Source organism: Pongo pygmaeus, chromosome 7 (assembly GCF_028885625.2).
Source record: "Pongo pygmaeus isolate AG05252 chromosome 7, NHGRI_mPonPyg2-v2.0_pri, whole genome shotgun sequence".
Taxonomy (NCBI): domain Eukaryota; kingdom Metazoa; phylum Chordata; class Mammalia; order Primates; family Hominidae; genus Pongo; species Pongo pygmaeus.
The window spans coordinates 39625236-39641908 of NC_072380.2; the positions used below are offsets into that span (position 1 = coordinate 39625236).

Sequence of the window (16673 nt, forward strand, 5' to 3'; positions counted from 1 at the left end):
TACAATGAGAATTCCACATTGTGGGTGCCACAGTGTGCTACTGGGACTTCAGTATAGCTTTATTGCAAATAGTAATGTGACTATAACAATTTTCCACAAGAGTGGCATAATAAATAATTTCCATTTAAAACTTTACTTGCCAAGATCTAACATTTCCCTTTGGGGACTTACAAAGTTATAAAAGCAATCCCATGTATAATTAAATCTCCCTGAAAATATGCATTAAAAAGAAGTTTTAATATTCAGTGGTGAACTTTGAGAGGAAAGGTTAGAAACAATAAAAAGTATCTGGTGAGGTAGGAGTGGGGCTGAGTAAGATGAGTAGTCCTCACTTAGTTACTTATTTTTTATGATTTTTAGCTTAAGATCTTCTATTTCTTCACATTGATATTCTGGACATTTTTCTGGGCTGTCAGGGGTGGCTCCCTCAGGTTTTCAGGCTTTGACTTGAGTGTGATTTATTCAGGAGTTGATTTTTGTAACTTTTACTGCTGAGGGGGTTGAAAGAAGAACAGTGTAGGGCTCTTCCCAGCTTGGCTTATTAAGGAGACAGAGATGAGAGTTTTCACTAATACTAAGTTTCCTGGGTTAAATAAAGGTGACTCCTGTTGGAAGTGAGCTAGAGAGGTTATATGTTTAATCAGTTTAGAGGTTTTCTGCCTGAAAACAATTTTTGACCACATTGATAAGTTTTAACCTTTCCCAAGTGAAAAGCTTGGTGAAGGATTTTTTTTTTTGAGACCTGTCTCACTCTGTCACCCAGGCTGGTGTTCAGTGGCACCGTATTGGCTCACTGCAACCTCTGTCTCCTGGGTTCAAGCAATTCTCCTGCCTCAGCCTCTCGAGTAGTGGGGATTACAGGTGCCCACCACCACGCTCAGCTATTTTTAAAAAAATTTTTAGTAGAGATGAGGTTTCACCATGTCTTGAACTCCTGACCTCAGGTGATCTGCCTGCCTCAGCCTCTCAAAGTGCTGAGATTACAGGTGTGAGCCACCACGCCTGGCCCCTGGTGAAGGATTTTAAGGACTTTCTATTGGTTGGAAGCTGGAAAATGGCGTTTGCCATTCTCTGACTATAGCCATTTTGAGGGCTGAAAAGTATGCCCTTGAGAAGTGGCCTATTTTATTTTTGCAGGGGAATACTGAGGTTAATTTTTCTTATGGAGCCTTCCTAGATTAGAAGGGCTTGAAGCGTGTTAATGCCTTGAATTTTCCTTGTCGCTGACTTAGCTGCCTGATCAGCTAACCTATATTTTTTGGCTGCCTTATCTGTTTCCTTTTGATGTTCCTCAGAATGCATTTTTGCTATTTTTTTGTGATAGAAAAACTGAGGATAATAGCCTGCTAATTTTTTGGTGGCATTTTATAGGAGATTTATTGGTGGTAAGAAAATGTTTTTCCTTTTAAATGGCAACATGAGCATGGAGAGCTAAGAAAGCATACTTAGTATAAATTTTAGCTATTTTTCCCTTGCTTAATTCAAGTGCTCTTGTAAGAGCTATTTGTTTAGCTATTTGAGAGCCTGTGCCTGGGGAGAGTGACTACTGTTTATTCAGCCTTATGTACTTCTTGCTTTAACCACTGTTTGTTAGCTAAGAAGAGCTCCCCCTAGAGGACAGTAATCCTGCCACTTTATGTGGAGTGTACATAGTTAAATTATTTCCTAGGGTTAACTTGGAGGCTTTTTTGAATAGTAGAACTATCATGACAATGGCTTGGAAGCATGTGTTAATAGGTCCTCTTAACTGCAAATAAAGTTGAGAAAAATATTGGATTAGAGTTTTCCTTGAGATGCCCCTTACGGTCATGCTATGGGAAGAGGGGAGGCCTGGATTAGAGATGAGAAAAGAGAGAGACTGGCTCTAGTGTTTAGAAGGAGGTCTACTTTCCTTTCTTTAATTTCCAGAATTAGCTGGGGCTCCTGTGCTATAATGGCAGTTTGAGCCGCTGGAGCTGGGGCTTGAACCCCGGGACCCATTAGTCCTGCTGGACCATCTGTGAGACTGTTTCTGAACCCACTAACCTCCACCTCTGGGGGCAGTTTCATCTCCAGTGGTTTCTGCCACAAACTGGACAGGTTTGAGTTGGCTTCATCTTGCTGCCTGGGCATTCTTTCTTAAAATGTCTGGGCCTGACACACTAATAGCAATTAGCAGATGCACCTGGGGGATCCTGGACTTTGCAAGCCTGCTAAGCTGCTGCTAGAGACGTTGTCCTTCTTCTGAGCTTGCTTTCTTTCTTTTGGGCCTCCTTCTGGTCCCTATTATAAAAGACTGAAGTGGCCACCTTCGGGAAGTTCTCTAAGGTGCTATTTGGTCCTATAGCTTGCTTCTGTAGTTTTCTTCTAATATTGGGAGCTGCCTGTGTAATAAACTTGTCCTTCAGGATGAGCTGTCCCTTCACTGAATTGGGGGATAAAGAGGTGTGTTCTATTAGTGCTTCTCTCAGCCTTTCCATAAAGGCTACAAGAGTCTCATTTGGCTTTTGGTTTATTGTAGATAGTTTAGAGTAATTGAGTGGTTGGTCCTGGTTTTTCATAGGCCTTCTAAAATGCGTATTAAAAAGTGCTTTCTTTTCCATTCAGCTCCTGAGCTATTGGGGTTTCAGTTAGAGTTGTCTGCTAGAACTGCTTCCCTCCCAACTGGGAATGGTGTTTCTACTACTTTTTCACTTTCCCAATCTGCTTTCTTACCTTTTGGTGTATTATGGGAGATACATTGTTCATTTTCAAAATTCTCTGCTGCTTGCAGAGCTATATGCTTTTCAGCTGCAGTGAGGGTCTGACTTAGGAGCAACATGACATTACTTCATATTTTGGAGAGCTTTTATATACCTATCAGGGTCATCAGAAAATCAGCCTAAGTCCCCCTTTATTTGCTTAAGGTCCTATAATTGGAAGGGAACTTGAAGGGGCCCCAACTAAGGGGGATCCTTAGATGGTTCCCCTGGAAATTGCTTTTTTAATTTTGGGGAACTATTTTCCCTGGGCCTGCCTGATATGATTGCTCAAAGAGCTGGGTTGATCTTACAATGCTTGTAAAGGTTTAGTAAAAATGCTATGCCCTTGTGGAAAAGAAAATGAGTTGCTTTTTTCTTCAATGTTCTGAGGTTAAGGAAGTGCCAGTGTTTCAGAGTGCATTCCAGAGGGGTGCAAGCTGAAGATAATTTGTTACCCATTTAGGAAAAGAAAAGAGAATAAAAGCGTCCTCTTATTCTCCTTCCTTTCCATATGACTCAGAGTGGAGGAGAAGACAGGGAGCATCCTCGGACAGTTTTCCCTCCCTGGTTTCTGGATCCTGGCCCCATGTTAAATGTGCCACCCATGGTTGAAAGCATGGTCCTTCAAGCCATGGAATCAGATGAACTAAGCGATGGGACTAACCACGCTTTACCCACGCAACCTTAGCTTCTCTGCCTTGTGTGATTCCCCTCTGACTTCCTAAAGCTGTGTGATCCTCCTGGCTCCCTGAAAAATGGATCTCGGGAGAGACTGTCACCTTTGGGCAAGGCTCCTTTAATGTAGGCAATGTGCTAGATTGCCTGCTATTATGGCCCGTGCTAAAGCTTTTACCCTTACAAAAAAATGGTTCCGGTTATCTTCTGAATTTAAAATCCCCTTACTAATTAAGTACTATCTTAATTGGAGACAGAATAGGTGCCTTAAAAGAATGTAGCAACTGAATGGCCATTTTCCTGTTGATGGGACAATATCGAGACTAAAATTTGGCTGTGGAAGACATCTTACTCCTAACTGTTGCAGCAAAGGACCGGCAATGTGTCTTATGAAGAGGATTTCTATTTTCCACTAGATGGCGCTGTTGGCTTAGAAATACCATGTGCTCATTAGTAGTGAGTGACCTCACTGTAGGTGAAAGGCGAGAACTCTCTTCCTAGAAGGTTGAAATGGCATTTTTCCTGAGCTATATCCCCAGTCTACAGCATTTCCTGATCTTGCCTAACAGGATTGTTTCCCTAGCCCATAAAAGTTCCCACACATTCGACACACATAGAGAGAGTAAGAGACTACAGATAGAGAAGAAAAGTTTGGCGACAGGATAGCTGGAGGAGAGCCTTGAAATTAAAGGACAGATTTAAGGTGGAAGTTTGCTCCTAATACTCACCACCCTGATGAATGAATTCTCGGCCCATGAACCAAAATGATACAGCTCTGATGAATGAAGGACAAAGAGGAACCCCTGGTGAAGCCAAGAAGTAGTTGCTTATATTGGGAAGCTAAAGGAGGCAGTATCTAATTTGCGTAGGGCCCAGGGGACTGGTTTAACCAGGTGTATCATCCACATAGCCCATGAGAAACCTGGCCCTCCTACCTTAGCCCTTTAATATGCAAATGTGGGTCACCACACTGTTTTATCACATGGTGTTATCTAAAGGTGGCCATAATACTTGGCACCACCTGGTAACAAGAAGGAAAAGGTGGGAATCGCCATGTTAAGTGGACCCAGATTTTAATCATCAGCATTTGCATATCAAAGCTTTCTGGCCTGGCCCTTCATGTTGTGTTTTCTGTTAAGTAGGAAATGTTTCAGGGGGTTGTTTCTTATTACAGGAAAATTTGCACCGAGAACCTTTACCCTTTCTAGTGGCCTAAAAACTGTTTCTTAATAACTCCTGTATTATTGCCATGAACGTTGGTGTACAAATATTTTTATGAGTCTGCACTTTCAATTTTTGTAGGTATATACCCAGAAGTATAAGGTTAGCTCGTATGGTAATTCTATGTTTAACTTTTTGAAGAGCTGTCATACTGTTTTCCACAGCAGCTGCACCATTTTCCATTCCCATTAGTAATGCACAAGGACTTCAATTTCTTCCCGTCCTCACCAACAATTGTTATATTCAGTTTGTTTTATTACTAATAGTAATTCTAATGGGTGTGAAGTGGTATCATCTTGTAGGTTTGAATTTCATTTCCTTAATGATTAGTGATGTTGAGTGTACTGTGCTTATTTCTTATCTGTAGATCTTCTTTGGAGAAATGTCTGTTCAAGTCCTTTGCCCATCTTTTAACTGCATTGTTGTTTTTGTTGCTATTGTTGTTATAGAGACTGGGGATTTCTTTATGTATTCTGGATATTAATTCCTTATCTGATATATGATTTGCAAATTCTTTCTTTCATTCTGTGTGTTGCCATTTTACTCAGTTGATGGTGTCCACGGGTGCACAATAGTTTCTAATTTTATATGGGCTTTTCTGTGTATCCAGTTATAGTTTAGTCCATTCATCAAAAGCCACATTCACAAATTCTTTTAAAAACAGGCACCTTTACTCTGGGAGGCTTGCCAAGCTTCTGAGTGACAACTCCCTTAACATTAGAAACCATTTTGTATAACTAAGGGTGTCTACTAAGCACAATCTTAAATCTCTCAAAGGCTTCAACAAAATGTATTATAGTTACACCCTTGATGTGAGATAGTTTCTTACTTTGAGCGTGAATGGCTGGAGATGAGGATTCTCCTTACAATCGGAACAGTTTTTTCCTTTAGCATATCTCTTTCTTCTTTTACTTTATCAAAAACAGCAAATATAAGCTAATTGACACACTTAACACTCTGATTTTAAATTATTTTGCCAAAGTTCACAAACTGATTAGGTACATTTAAAATTTTTTTTCCAAGACTACACATTGGGTACAGAGTACACTGCTCAGGTGATGGGTGAATCTAAATCTCAGAAATCACCACTAAATAACTTAATTATGTAACCAGACACCACCCTTTGCAAGTAAACTCTCAGGATTTTAGTTCTAGCAAATGAAGGCAAAAGTGACTAATCAGAGCAAATGAGACTCATTCAGGTGCATCAGTTGCAGGGTGCATGAGCCTCATCCAGCTGGCACAGAGCACTGCTTCTGTGACCACCAAGCTGCAGACAAACCAGCAGACTGCAAACTACTAAATCACTTAGAAGCTGATAGAAGTCTTATTATTGTGATAGATTATGCTGAAACATTGAGCCTTACTATAATTAATGATTTCATATAGTTTTCACAATGACAGTAAAATCCTGCCACAAGTGGCACTGTCAACTTTTCTACTTTTCTGTGTGCACTCCCTTTTCCTCACATCGACATTCAAATTACAGAGTCTCCTTCGTCTAAAGGAGCTGTCCTATTGAAGCAGCATCCTTGCCTGGGGAAATACTCGAGGTTTGTTGTCTCGTTCTGAGATTAATGACATGGACAGGCACACATGGAGTGGGTTAAGGAGCAGGAAGTTAAATAGGCAGAAGAAAGGAGAGAGGAGAGCAGCTTGCTCTTTCTTATGAGACAGAGATGTCCAAAAGGGAAAAGCCGGCCCGCCGCGGACTGCTCCAGATCTTATAGGCAGGATGGAGGGGGCAGTGTTGGATTTAGGTAGGCCCCACAGTTTGGTTTGATCAGGTGTAATGTTTACATGGTGCCCAGGGAAGGCTGGTTGCCCCGCCCTAATCTTATTATGCAAATGGACTTTCTACTTGGCCAGCGCCATCTTGTCTGCTCCTTACTGTACGTGTGGCTGCCAAAGAGGAGAGAAGATGGAGCTGCCATTTTGAACATGCCTATTCCCAGGCAGCCTTTTCCTATTGGCACAACTGCCGGCATTCACCTGTGCAAGCTTCTGGCTTGCTTGTCTATGTCTGCAGCTTGATTTTACAGGCTGATGTTTGTTGGAAAAGAAAATGATTTTGGAGTTGCTTTTCATTAAAAGGAAAACCTTACTGAGGACTCCCGTACCCTCAGTATCTGCCTAAGTAATTTCTTCTTAACTCCTATGTAACTATCAGCTCCCTAATGGGACCAATTTATTTAACCTGCGCTGCAGTACAGCCACAGAGCCGACTAATATGAGTCTTCCCAGCTGGCCCTTCCTGCCGTTTGATTCAGTGCTGAGAGTTCCTTTCTTTTGACTTAGGCTGATTTATAGAAAAGAAGCACATTCCAGAATAATTAAGTTAAGTATTAGCCAGATAGTCTTTAGCTGCTGGCTTGGATTATATAACAACTCCCTAATTCTAGAAGCTAAGGAACAGAAGGCCAGCATTTTCTCTGATTTCCTGTAGTTTTAATGCTTTTTCACTCTCCCCTCCCCTTCTCCCAGCCCACTGTCCCACCACTTCACTGCATATGCCTTTGAAAGTCTATGCAGATCATATTCCTCAGCTATTTTGATTATCTTGGGTGCTTCTGCTTACACTGCCATGTATCTTGGCCTCATAAAATATTCGCTTTACATGACCGTTGCTTGCTGCCTTTAACACACTCACCATAGAACTCTTGCAGAGCCAAAACTCTAGGAAAAGCACCTGCAATTATTAATGCGTTAAACCAGTATTCTGAGATGACTAAATGCATTGTTTCTGCTGTAGAAGAAAATGCTGGGGTGAAGCCAGAGCAAAGGTAAAAGACCTGGTTTTCCTTAAATGGATATAGCCTCAGAGGCATTTATATTCTTGGAGGACCCAGTCCTGATTCTTCTAATCATTTTTCAAACCAACTTAATGAATATGAGACGGGCTGTACATTAAACTGATAGAACAGGTAAATATCACCTGCGTGTAGGGTGGGCAGCTGATATAGGGCAACTGTTTTCTGTGATTCTAAAGAATTTGTAAGGGGAGTAAAAATGCGGGCCGGATTTCTGAATGAGATTTACGCTCTGCTCTCACTCTTGACCGGCTGCCACAATAAACACGGGGAGATATTTTTAAGCTCTCATGAGCTAAAAGCAATGCCAATTGCTATGGGTTGCTTTTGGTAGAATTTTGGGTAATTTCGCTTACAAATGTTACCTCTACTTACGCCTTCCTTAAAAGATAGCTAAATGCCAAGCCCACTGGAATAAACATCCAGAGTAAAGAGCTACATATACCCCAACATATTGTTTTTTCCAAAGCTACAAGCCTACGTCAGATGCTTTGTACCCCACACTGCTGTCCAAGTGAAACCTCCCTTCCTCTGTCTTCCAAGTACAGCCCAAACCCTAAATACGACCTTTAAAAGGACCCTTTACAAAGTGGATGTTTAAAGTGAATAAAATGTCATCTAATCATCTATTCCTTTTGCCTTAAGCTGCAGAGTCATCCAGGTTTGCTATTTCCTTCAAGTCTACTTTCTTTTCCTAAACACCGGAAGCTTCAGAGCCACTCACGCATTGCAGTAGTTCTGCCGGCTCCGGGTGAAAAATAAGGCCTTCTCTGTGTCGATGAAATCAGGCCGGTTCCTCAGTAGGATCTGTGGTCTAGGGTGACCCTGGAGAGACATGAATTTCTAATTTTTATACTTTACTCAAATTTCATAAATTATTTTTATTGCAAAATCCAGTGCTTTAGGGCTGGGCGCAGTGGCTCATGCCTGTAATCAGCACTTTGGGAGGCAGAGGCGGGCAGATTGCTTGATGCCAGGAGCTTGAGACCAGCATGGCCAACATGGTGAAACCCGGTATCTACTAAAAATAAAATAAAAAATTAGCTGGGCATGGTGGTGACACCTGTAATCCCAGCGACTCGGGAGGCTGAGGCAGAAGAATCGCTTGAACCTAGGAGGCGGAGGTTGCAGTGAGCCGAGATCGTGCCACTGCACTCCAGCCTGGGTGACAGAGCAAGACTCCCTCTCAAAAACATTTTTTAAAAATCCAGTGCTTCACAATGAATTGATTAGGTGCCTAAGGGTATCGGGGAACCTGCCTCTATATTAACGTAGGTTCTTTTCTATTTTCCTTAAGCATTGGCCAGCTTGATCTCCATTCATATTATATGGTATTTCATTCACGGCTTCTCTGGGAGAGAAGCACGGAGTTGTACCTCTCAGTCAGCCAACAACACTCCCGCTTGTGATGTTCCCATATAATAATGAGAAACGAAGCTCCCATGGGTATCCCACACACATGCATAAAAGAAATGCCTTCAAAGTGAAAATGATGCCACGCTACACCTAGTGTAGGATCACCTGAGTTAGCTGGAAAAAAAATGCATCAGTGTCTGTAGTCATGAAGTGATTCTGTATTTTATTGTAGAAATCATATCAAGTATCAGTTTCAAACGATTTTTCTTTCTTTTTTTTTTTTTTTGAGATGGAGTCTCACTCTGTTGCCCAGGCTGGAGTGCAGTGGCACGATCTCCGCTCACTGCAGCCTCCGCTTCTCAGGTTCAAATGATTCTCCTGCCTCAGCCTCCAAAGTATCTGGGATTACAGGTGCGCACCACCACACCTGGCTAATTTTTGTATTTTTAGTAGAGACAGTGTCTCACCATGTTGGCCAGGCTGGTCTCGACTCCTGGCCTCAGGTGATCCACCTGCCTTGGTCTCCCAAAGTGCTGGGATTACAGGTGTGAGCCACCGTGCCTGGCCACAAGCAATTTTTACATACTCCATGCTTAAGTTGAGATGTTGCCTCTACTTTCTTTCTTTCTTTCTTTCCAGGAGTGTCAGCAGCTATAGTCAAGTTTCAAGAAGGGGGAATGCTGTCAGTACTGAGCAGGCAATGGCCTAAAAACAATAAAAAGCCCCACTAAAAGCTGGTTTTCTTTTGATTATTATCCTGTACTGACAATTCTTTGTAATATCAGTGATGAAATAAATCACTGGGGAAGACCCCTCCCACACCTGCCCCTAGTTGATATGGCACTATGAAAGCACTCCAATATCTTTCTTTCTTTCTTTCTTTTTTGAGACGGAGTCTTGCTCTGTTGCCCAGGCTGGAGTGCAGTGGCGCAACCTTGGCTCACTGCAAGCTCCGCCTCCCGGGTCCACGCCATTCTCCTGCCTCAGCCTCCCAAGTAGCTGGGACTACAGGCACCCGCCACCACACCCGACTAATTTTTTGTACTTTTAGTAGAGACGGAGTTTCACTGTGTTAGCCAGGATGGTCTGCATCTCCTGACCTCGTGATCCGCCCGCCTTGTCCTCCCAAAGTGCTGGGATTATAGGTGTGAGCCACTGCACCCGGCTTCCAATATCTTTCTTAGGAAGGATACATCATCATTTAAATAATGAAAGCAATATATATTCACTGTAGAACATCCAGAAAAATTTGAAAAAATATTTTCAGGAGAGAATCAAAATTCACATTAACTCCACTGCTTATTGATAATCATAGATCTTTATGTCATTATTACTTTTTATTATTAAAAGTAATTCTGCCATATATATCCTTGTTACATATATTTCTTTTGGCATTTGTGATTTTTTTGGGGAAGTACATTCTTGAAAGTTTAACTTTTAAAAAGCATCAAATATATATCATCATGTCCTTAAAAAGTATTTATCAATTTATAATTCCTAGATTAGTGTACACCTCTCCCAACACAAAACTTTATCATGAAAAATAAATCCTGATTATTTAACTGGCAAAACTTTTTTGAGTTTTCCAATTGTTTTGTTACTACATTTAATAGGTCACTACTTTTTTCAGGATAATAGTCATTTCCTCATTGCTCTCTTAGCTTCTGATAACAAGCAGCTCACCATTTCTCTAGCCATTGCTAGAGAAGAGCTCCTCTGATGCATCTGGAACCCTGGGTTGCTTTCTTAGACTGAGAGTAGTCACACATATTTGTGGTGCTTGTTATTATAGCACCTTACTTGCAAGCACCAATTTTAAATACTCTAATACTCTGTAAAGAACCACCACAAAAAAGTGGCTTAATGCAAAAGCCATTTATTTAGCTAATAATTTTGCTAGATATTTCTTTTGGTCTGTATGTGGCTTGGCTGGGAAGTTCTGCTTGTCTCAGCTGGGCTCATTAATGCTTCTGAAATCAGCTTCTAGTCAAAAAGGTGTCTTTGATTCTGGAAGTTGGCTAAATATTAGATAGGGTCACTGGGCTTTGTGTTTTGTGTCTCCTAGGAGGGTAGGCCAGGCTTCTTCACATAACAAGTGTTGCAGGGATCCCACAGTGTCAAGAGAGAGAAATCCAGTGCTCAAACACTTTAACATCTTTGCATGTGTCACCTTTGCTGCTGTTCCACTAGCCAAAGAAACAGAATGTTCATCCTTCCCTCAAAACCCCCACTACCCTTCCCAGCCTCTGGTAACCATCCTACTCTCTGTGACCATTAGTTCAATTGTCTTGATTTTTCAATCCCACAAATAAGTGAGAACATGCGATGTTTGTCTTTCTGTTCTTGGCTTATTTAACTTAACACAATAATCTCCAGTTCCATCCATGTTGCTCCAAATGACTGGATCTCATACTTTTTTTTATGGCTGAGTAGTACTCCATTGTGTATATGCATCACATTTTCTTATGCATTTATCTCTTGATGGACCCTTTGAAATCTTAGTTATTGCAAACAGTGCTGCAAGAAACATAGGGATGCACTGATTTCCTTGCTTTTGGATATATACCCAGCAGTGAGATTGCTGGATCATATGGTAGCTCAATTTTGAGTGTTTTTGAGGAAAGTGCAAACTATTCTCCTCAGTGGTACATCCCCACTAGTACCTCCCCACTAGCAGTGTACAAGGATTTCCTTTCCTCTGCATCCTCTTCAGCATTTGTCATGTGATGAGCCTCTTATATATTCTGGTTATTAATCCCTTGTCAGATGGGCGGTTTGCAAATATTTTCTCCCATTCAATGGGTTGGCTCTTCACTTTGTTGATTGCATCTTTCAATGTGCAGAATTTTTTTTTTTCTTTTTGAGACAGAGTCTTGCTGCGTTGCCCAGGCTGGAGTGCAGTGGCACGATCTCAGCTCATTGCAAGCTCTGCCTCCCAGGTTCACGCCATTCTCCTGCCTCAGCCTCCCAAGTAGCTGGTACTACAGGCGCCTGCCACCATGCCTGGCCAATTTTTTTTTGTATTTTTAGTAGAGACAGGGTTTCACCGTGTTAGCCAGGATGGTCTCGATCTCTTGACCTCGTGATGCACCTGCCTCGGCCTCCCAAAGTGCTGGGATTACAGGCGTGAGCCACTGCACCGGGCCTGCAAAAGCTTTTTAACTTGATGTGATCCCATTTGTCCATGTTTGCTTTGGTTGCCTGTGCTTGCAGGGTATTGCTCAAGAAACCATTGCCCAGACCAATGTCCTGGAGAGTTTCCTGATGTTTCCTTGTTTGAGGTCTTAGATTTAAGGCTTTAATCCATTTTTACTTGATTTTTGTATATGGCGAGAGATAAAGGTCTAGTTTCATTCTTTTGCATATGGATATCCAATTTTCCCAGCATCATTTATTAAATTTGTTGAGTTTTATCAAATGCTTTTTTAGCTTCAGTTTAAATGATTATATGTTTTTCTATCCTTCATTCTGTTGATATGATGAATGACACTGATTGATTTGGTTGTGTTGAACCATCCTTGCAACCCAGGGATAAATCCCACTTGCTCATAATGAATGATCTTTCTAATGCATTGTTGAATTTGGTTTGCCAGTATTTTGTTGAGGAATTGTACGTCAATATTCATCAGAGATATTGGCCTATAGTTTTCTTTTTTCTTTTTTTTTTTGATGTGCCTTTTCTGGTTTTGGTACCAGGGTAATACTGGCTTTGTAGAATGAGTTTGGAAGTATTATCTCCTCCTCTATTTTTTGGAATAGTTTGAGTAGGATTGGTATTAGTTCTTTCTATGTTTGGCAAAATTCAACAGTGAAGCCATCGGTTCCCAGTATTTTCTTCACTGAAAGACTTTTTGTTATGTCTCTGATCTCATTACTTATTATGGATCTGTTCAGCTTTTGGATTTCTTCTTGGATCAATCTTGGTAGGTTTTATGTATCTATGAATTTGTCCATTTCTTCTAGATTTTGCAATGTATAGGTATATAGTTGTTCATAGTAGACACTAATGATCCTTTGAATTTCTGCAGTGTCAGTTGTAATGTCTCCTTTTCCATTTCTAATTTTATTTTTTTGGACCTTCTCTCTCTTTTTCTTAGTCTAGCTAAAGGTTTTTCAATTTTGTTTAACTTTTCAAAGAATCAACTTTTTGTTTCATTGATCTTTTGTTCTTTTAATTTCATTTATTTCTGCTCTGATCTTTATTATTTCTTCTACTAATTTTAGGTTTGGTTTGTTCTTGTTTTTGTAGTTGTTTAAAATGCATTGTTAGATTGTTTATTAGAAATTTTTCCTCTTTTTAAAAATGTTTTATTTTACTTTAAGTTCTGGGATACATGTGCAGAATGTGCAGGTTTGTTACATAGGTATACATGTGCCATGGTGGTTTGGTGCACCTGTCAACCCATTATCTAGGTTTTAAGCCCCGCATACATTAGGTATTTGTCCTAATGCTCTGTCTCCCCTTGCCCCCAACCCCCCCTACAGGCCCCAGTGTGTGATGTTCCCTCTGTGTGTCCACGTGTTCTCATTATTCAACTCCCACCGATGAGTGAGAACATGCAGTGTTTGGTTTTCTGTTCCTGTGTTAGTTTGCTGACAGTGATGGTTTCCACCTTCATCCATGTCCCTGCAAAGGAAATAAACTAATTCTTTTTATGGCTGCATAGTATTCCATGGTGTATATGTGTCACATTTTCTTTATCCAGTCTATCATTGAGGGGCATTTGGGTTGGTTCCAAGTCTTTGCTATTGTAAGTAGTGCTGCAATAAACATACGTGTGCATGTGTCTTTATAGTAGCATGATTTATAGTCCTTTGGGTATATACCCAGTAATGAGATTGCTGGGTCAAATGGTATTTTGGGATCTAGATCCCTGAGGAATCGCCACACTGTCTTCCACAATGGTTGAATTAATTTACACTCCCATCAACAGTGTAAAAGCATTCCTGTTTCTCCACAGCCTTGCTAGCATCTGTTGTTTCCTGACTTTTTAATAATTGCCATTCTAACTGGCGTGAGAGGGTATCTCATTATGGTTTTGATTTGCATTTCTCTTATGACCAGTGATGATGAGCTTTTCTTCATGTTTCTTGGCCGCATTAATGCCTTATTTTGAGAAGTGTCTGTTCATATACTTTGCCCACTTTTTGATGTTTTTTTTTTTTCTTGTAAATTTATTTAAGTTCCTTGTAGATTCTGGATATTAGCCCTTTGTCAGATGGATAGATTGCAAAAATTTTCTCCCATTCTGTAGGTTGACTGTTCACTCTTTTTTGATGTAGGCACTTACAGCTATAAACTTCCCTGTTAGTACTGCTTTTGTTATATCCCATAGATTTTGGTATGTTGTATTTCCATTATCATTTGTTTCAAGAAAAATTTCAATTTCATTCTTAATTTCTTCATTGACCCACTGGTCATTCAGGATCATGTTGTTTAATTTCCATGCATTCGTATAGTTTCCAAAATTCTTCTTGTTATTAATTTCTAGTTTTATTCCACTGTCATCAGAGAAGATGCTTGATTTTATTTCAATTTTTTGAATGTTTTAAGACCTGTTTTGTGACCTAACATTTGGTCTATCCTTGAGAATGATCCATGTGCTGGGGAGAAGAATGTGTATTCTGCAGCTCTTGGATGAAATGTTCTGTAAATATCTATTAGATCCATTTGGTCTATAGTGCAGATTAAATCTGATTTTCTTTTGCTGACTTTCTGTTTGGAAGATATTTCTAATGCTGAAAATGGGGGTGTTGAAGTCTCCAGATAATATTGTACTGGGGCCCATTTGTCTCTTTAACTCTAATAATTGCTTTATATCCCTGCCACTTACAACTTTGTGAAAAAAAAAAAAAAGAATTTTCTTTGTATACCTGGGTGCTCCAGTGCTGGGTGCATATATGTTTAAAATTGTTATATCCTCTTGCTGAATTGACCCCTATTTTTTATTATATACTGACCTTGTTTGTCTCTTCCTATAGTTTCTGTGTTGAAATCTATTTTGTCTGATATAAGTGTAGCAACTCATGCTTTTTTGGTTTCCATTGGCATGAATATCTTTTCCCATCTTTTTATGTTTATTCTATTTGTGTCTTTATAGTTGAAGTGTGTTTCTTGTAAACAATGGATCAATGGGTCTAGTATTTTTCATGCATTCAACCAGTCTATGTCTTTCGATTGGAGAGTTTAGTCTATTTGCATTCAATGTTATTGATAAGTAAGGAGGACTTACTGTTGACATTTTATTATTTGTTTTCTGGTTGTTTTGTGGTCTTTTCTTGCTTCTTTCTTTCATTCCTGTCTTTCTCTAGTGAAGTTGATTTTTTTCTTTGGTGATTATTTGGTTTCTCATTTTTTATTTTTTGTGTATGCATTGTATGTTTTTTGATTTGAGGTTACCATGAGGCTTGCGAATACTCTCTTATAACATATTATATTAACCTGATGATAACACTATTGTCATAAACAAAGAAACAAAAAGAAAACTAATGTAAACTCTATACCTTAATTTCACCCTCCCGCTTTTTAACTTTTTGTTGTTTCCATTTATATCTTATTGTACTGAGTATGTCATATACTTAATATCATCCTTGCTATTTAATACAGTCTTGGCATTTTTAAGCAATTGGACATGGGAAGAGCTTACTGGAAAAAGAAGAAATTAGAACATGTATTATAATACGTTGTGAAAAAGGATGTTTCTAACACAGTATACAGTATCACTATTATTATTATTATTATACTTTAAGTTTTAGGGTACATGTGCACAATGTGCAGGTTAGTTACATATGTATACATGTGCCATGCTGGTGTGCTGCACCCATTAACTCGCCATTTAGCATTAGGTATATCTCCTAATGCTATCTCTCCCCCTCCCCCCACCTCACAACAGACGAGTTCAACCATTGTGGAAGTCAGTGTGGCGATTCCTCAGGGATCTAGAACTAGAAATTCCATTTGACCCAGCCATCCCGTTACTGGGTATATACCCAAAGGACTATAAATCATGCTGCTATAAAGACACATGCACACATATGTTTATTGCGGCACTATTCACAATACCAAAGACTTGGAACCAACCCAAATGTCCAACAATGACAGACCGGATTAAGAAAATGTGGCACATATACACCATGGAATACTATGCAGCCATAAAAAATGATGAGTTCATGTCCTTTGTAGGGACATGGATGAAATTGGAAATCATCATTCTCAGTAAACTGTCACAAGGACAAAAAACCAAACACTGCATGTTCTCACTCATAGATGGGAATTGAACAATGAGAACACATGGACACAGGAAGGGGAGTATACGGTATCATTTTAATGGTAATCCACTCATTGAGGATTTTCCCACTTTCTCCACATACTGTTTTTCAGTGTAAGATTACTTTATAATTATAGAAATGAGAACTGCTTGAAATATCCATTTTAGAAATTCAGTATTCAATTTTCATAAAAAAGAAATAGTACTACAAATTGAGTGCATTAAACATTGCCTAAAATCATGTTATTATATATTTTTATTAAATCATTATTTGCATATTATTACTGATTTCCTGGATTTCAATTGGAGTGGATTTCTATGGCTACTTTAGAATATGGCATATTGTAAAATGAAAGAGATGTGATATATTAATTACATCCACTAGTTTTTAAAAATCATTTATCTTTTTCAGTTTGATTACATGGGCTCTGATATAAATGCTGTAACGCAGAAGATTATTCAGATAATTGGCCTTGTTAACACTGTAAGTTTTTAAAAACTATTTTAAAATATATTTTATAAAAATGATGTGTATAGTAGTTTGCTGTGCTGTTGAAGAGTTTCCATAACCAAAGTACTGTATCAAATGTGTTTTTAGAAAATGTAATATAATGTTCATTTAA

The 16673-nt window shown here is 39.5% G+C and overlaps 1 protein-coding gene across 3 annotated transcripts in view; it reads left to right on the plus strand.

Annotated features, from left to right (window-relative positions):
* LOC129041948 (disintegrin and metalloproteinase domain-containing protein 5) overlaps window positions 1-16673 on the plus strand; it is a 133733-nt gene that overhangs the window by 16736 nt on the left and 100324 nt on the right. For all 3 annotated transcript variants that reach the window (XM_054497383.2, XM_054497385.2, XM_054497384.1), the window contains one exon: window positions 16463-16534. In XM_054497383.2, coding sequence (XP_054353358.1) covers window positions 16463-16534 — 72 coding nt within the window. The remainder of the gene's footprint in view (window positions 1-16462; window positions 16535-16673) is intronic.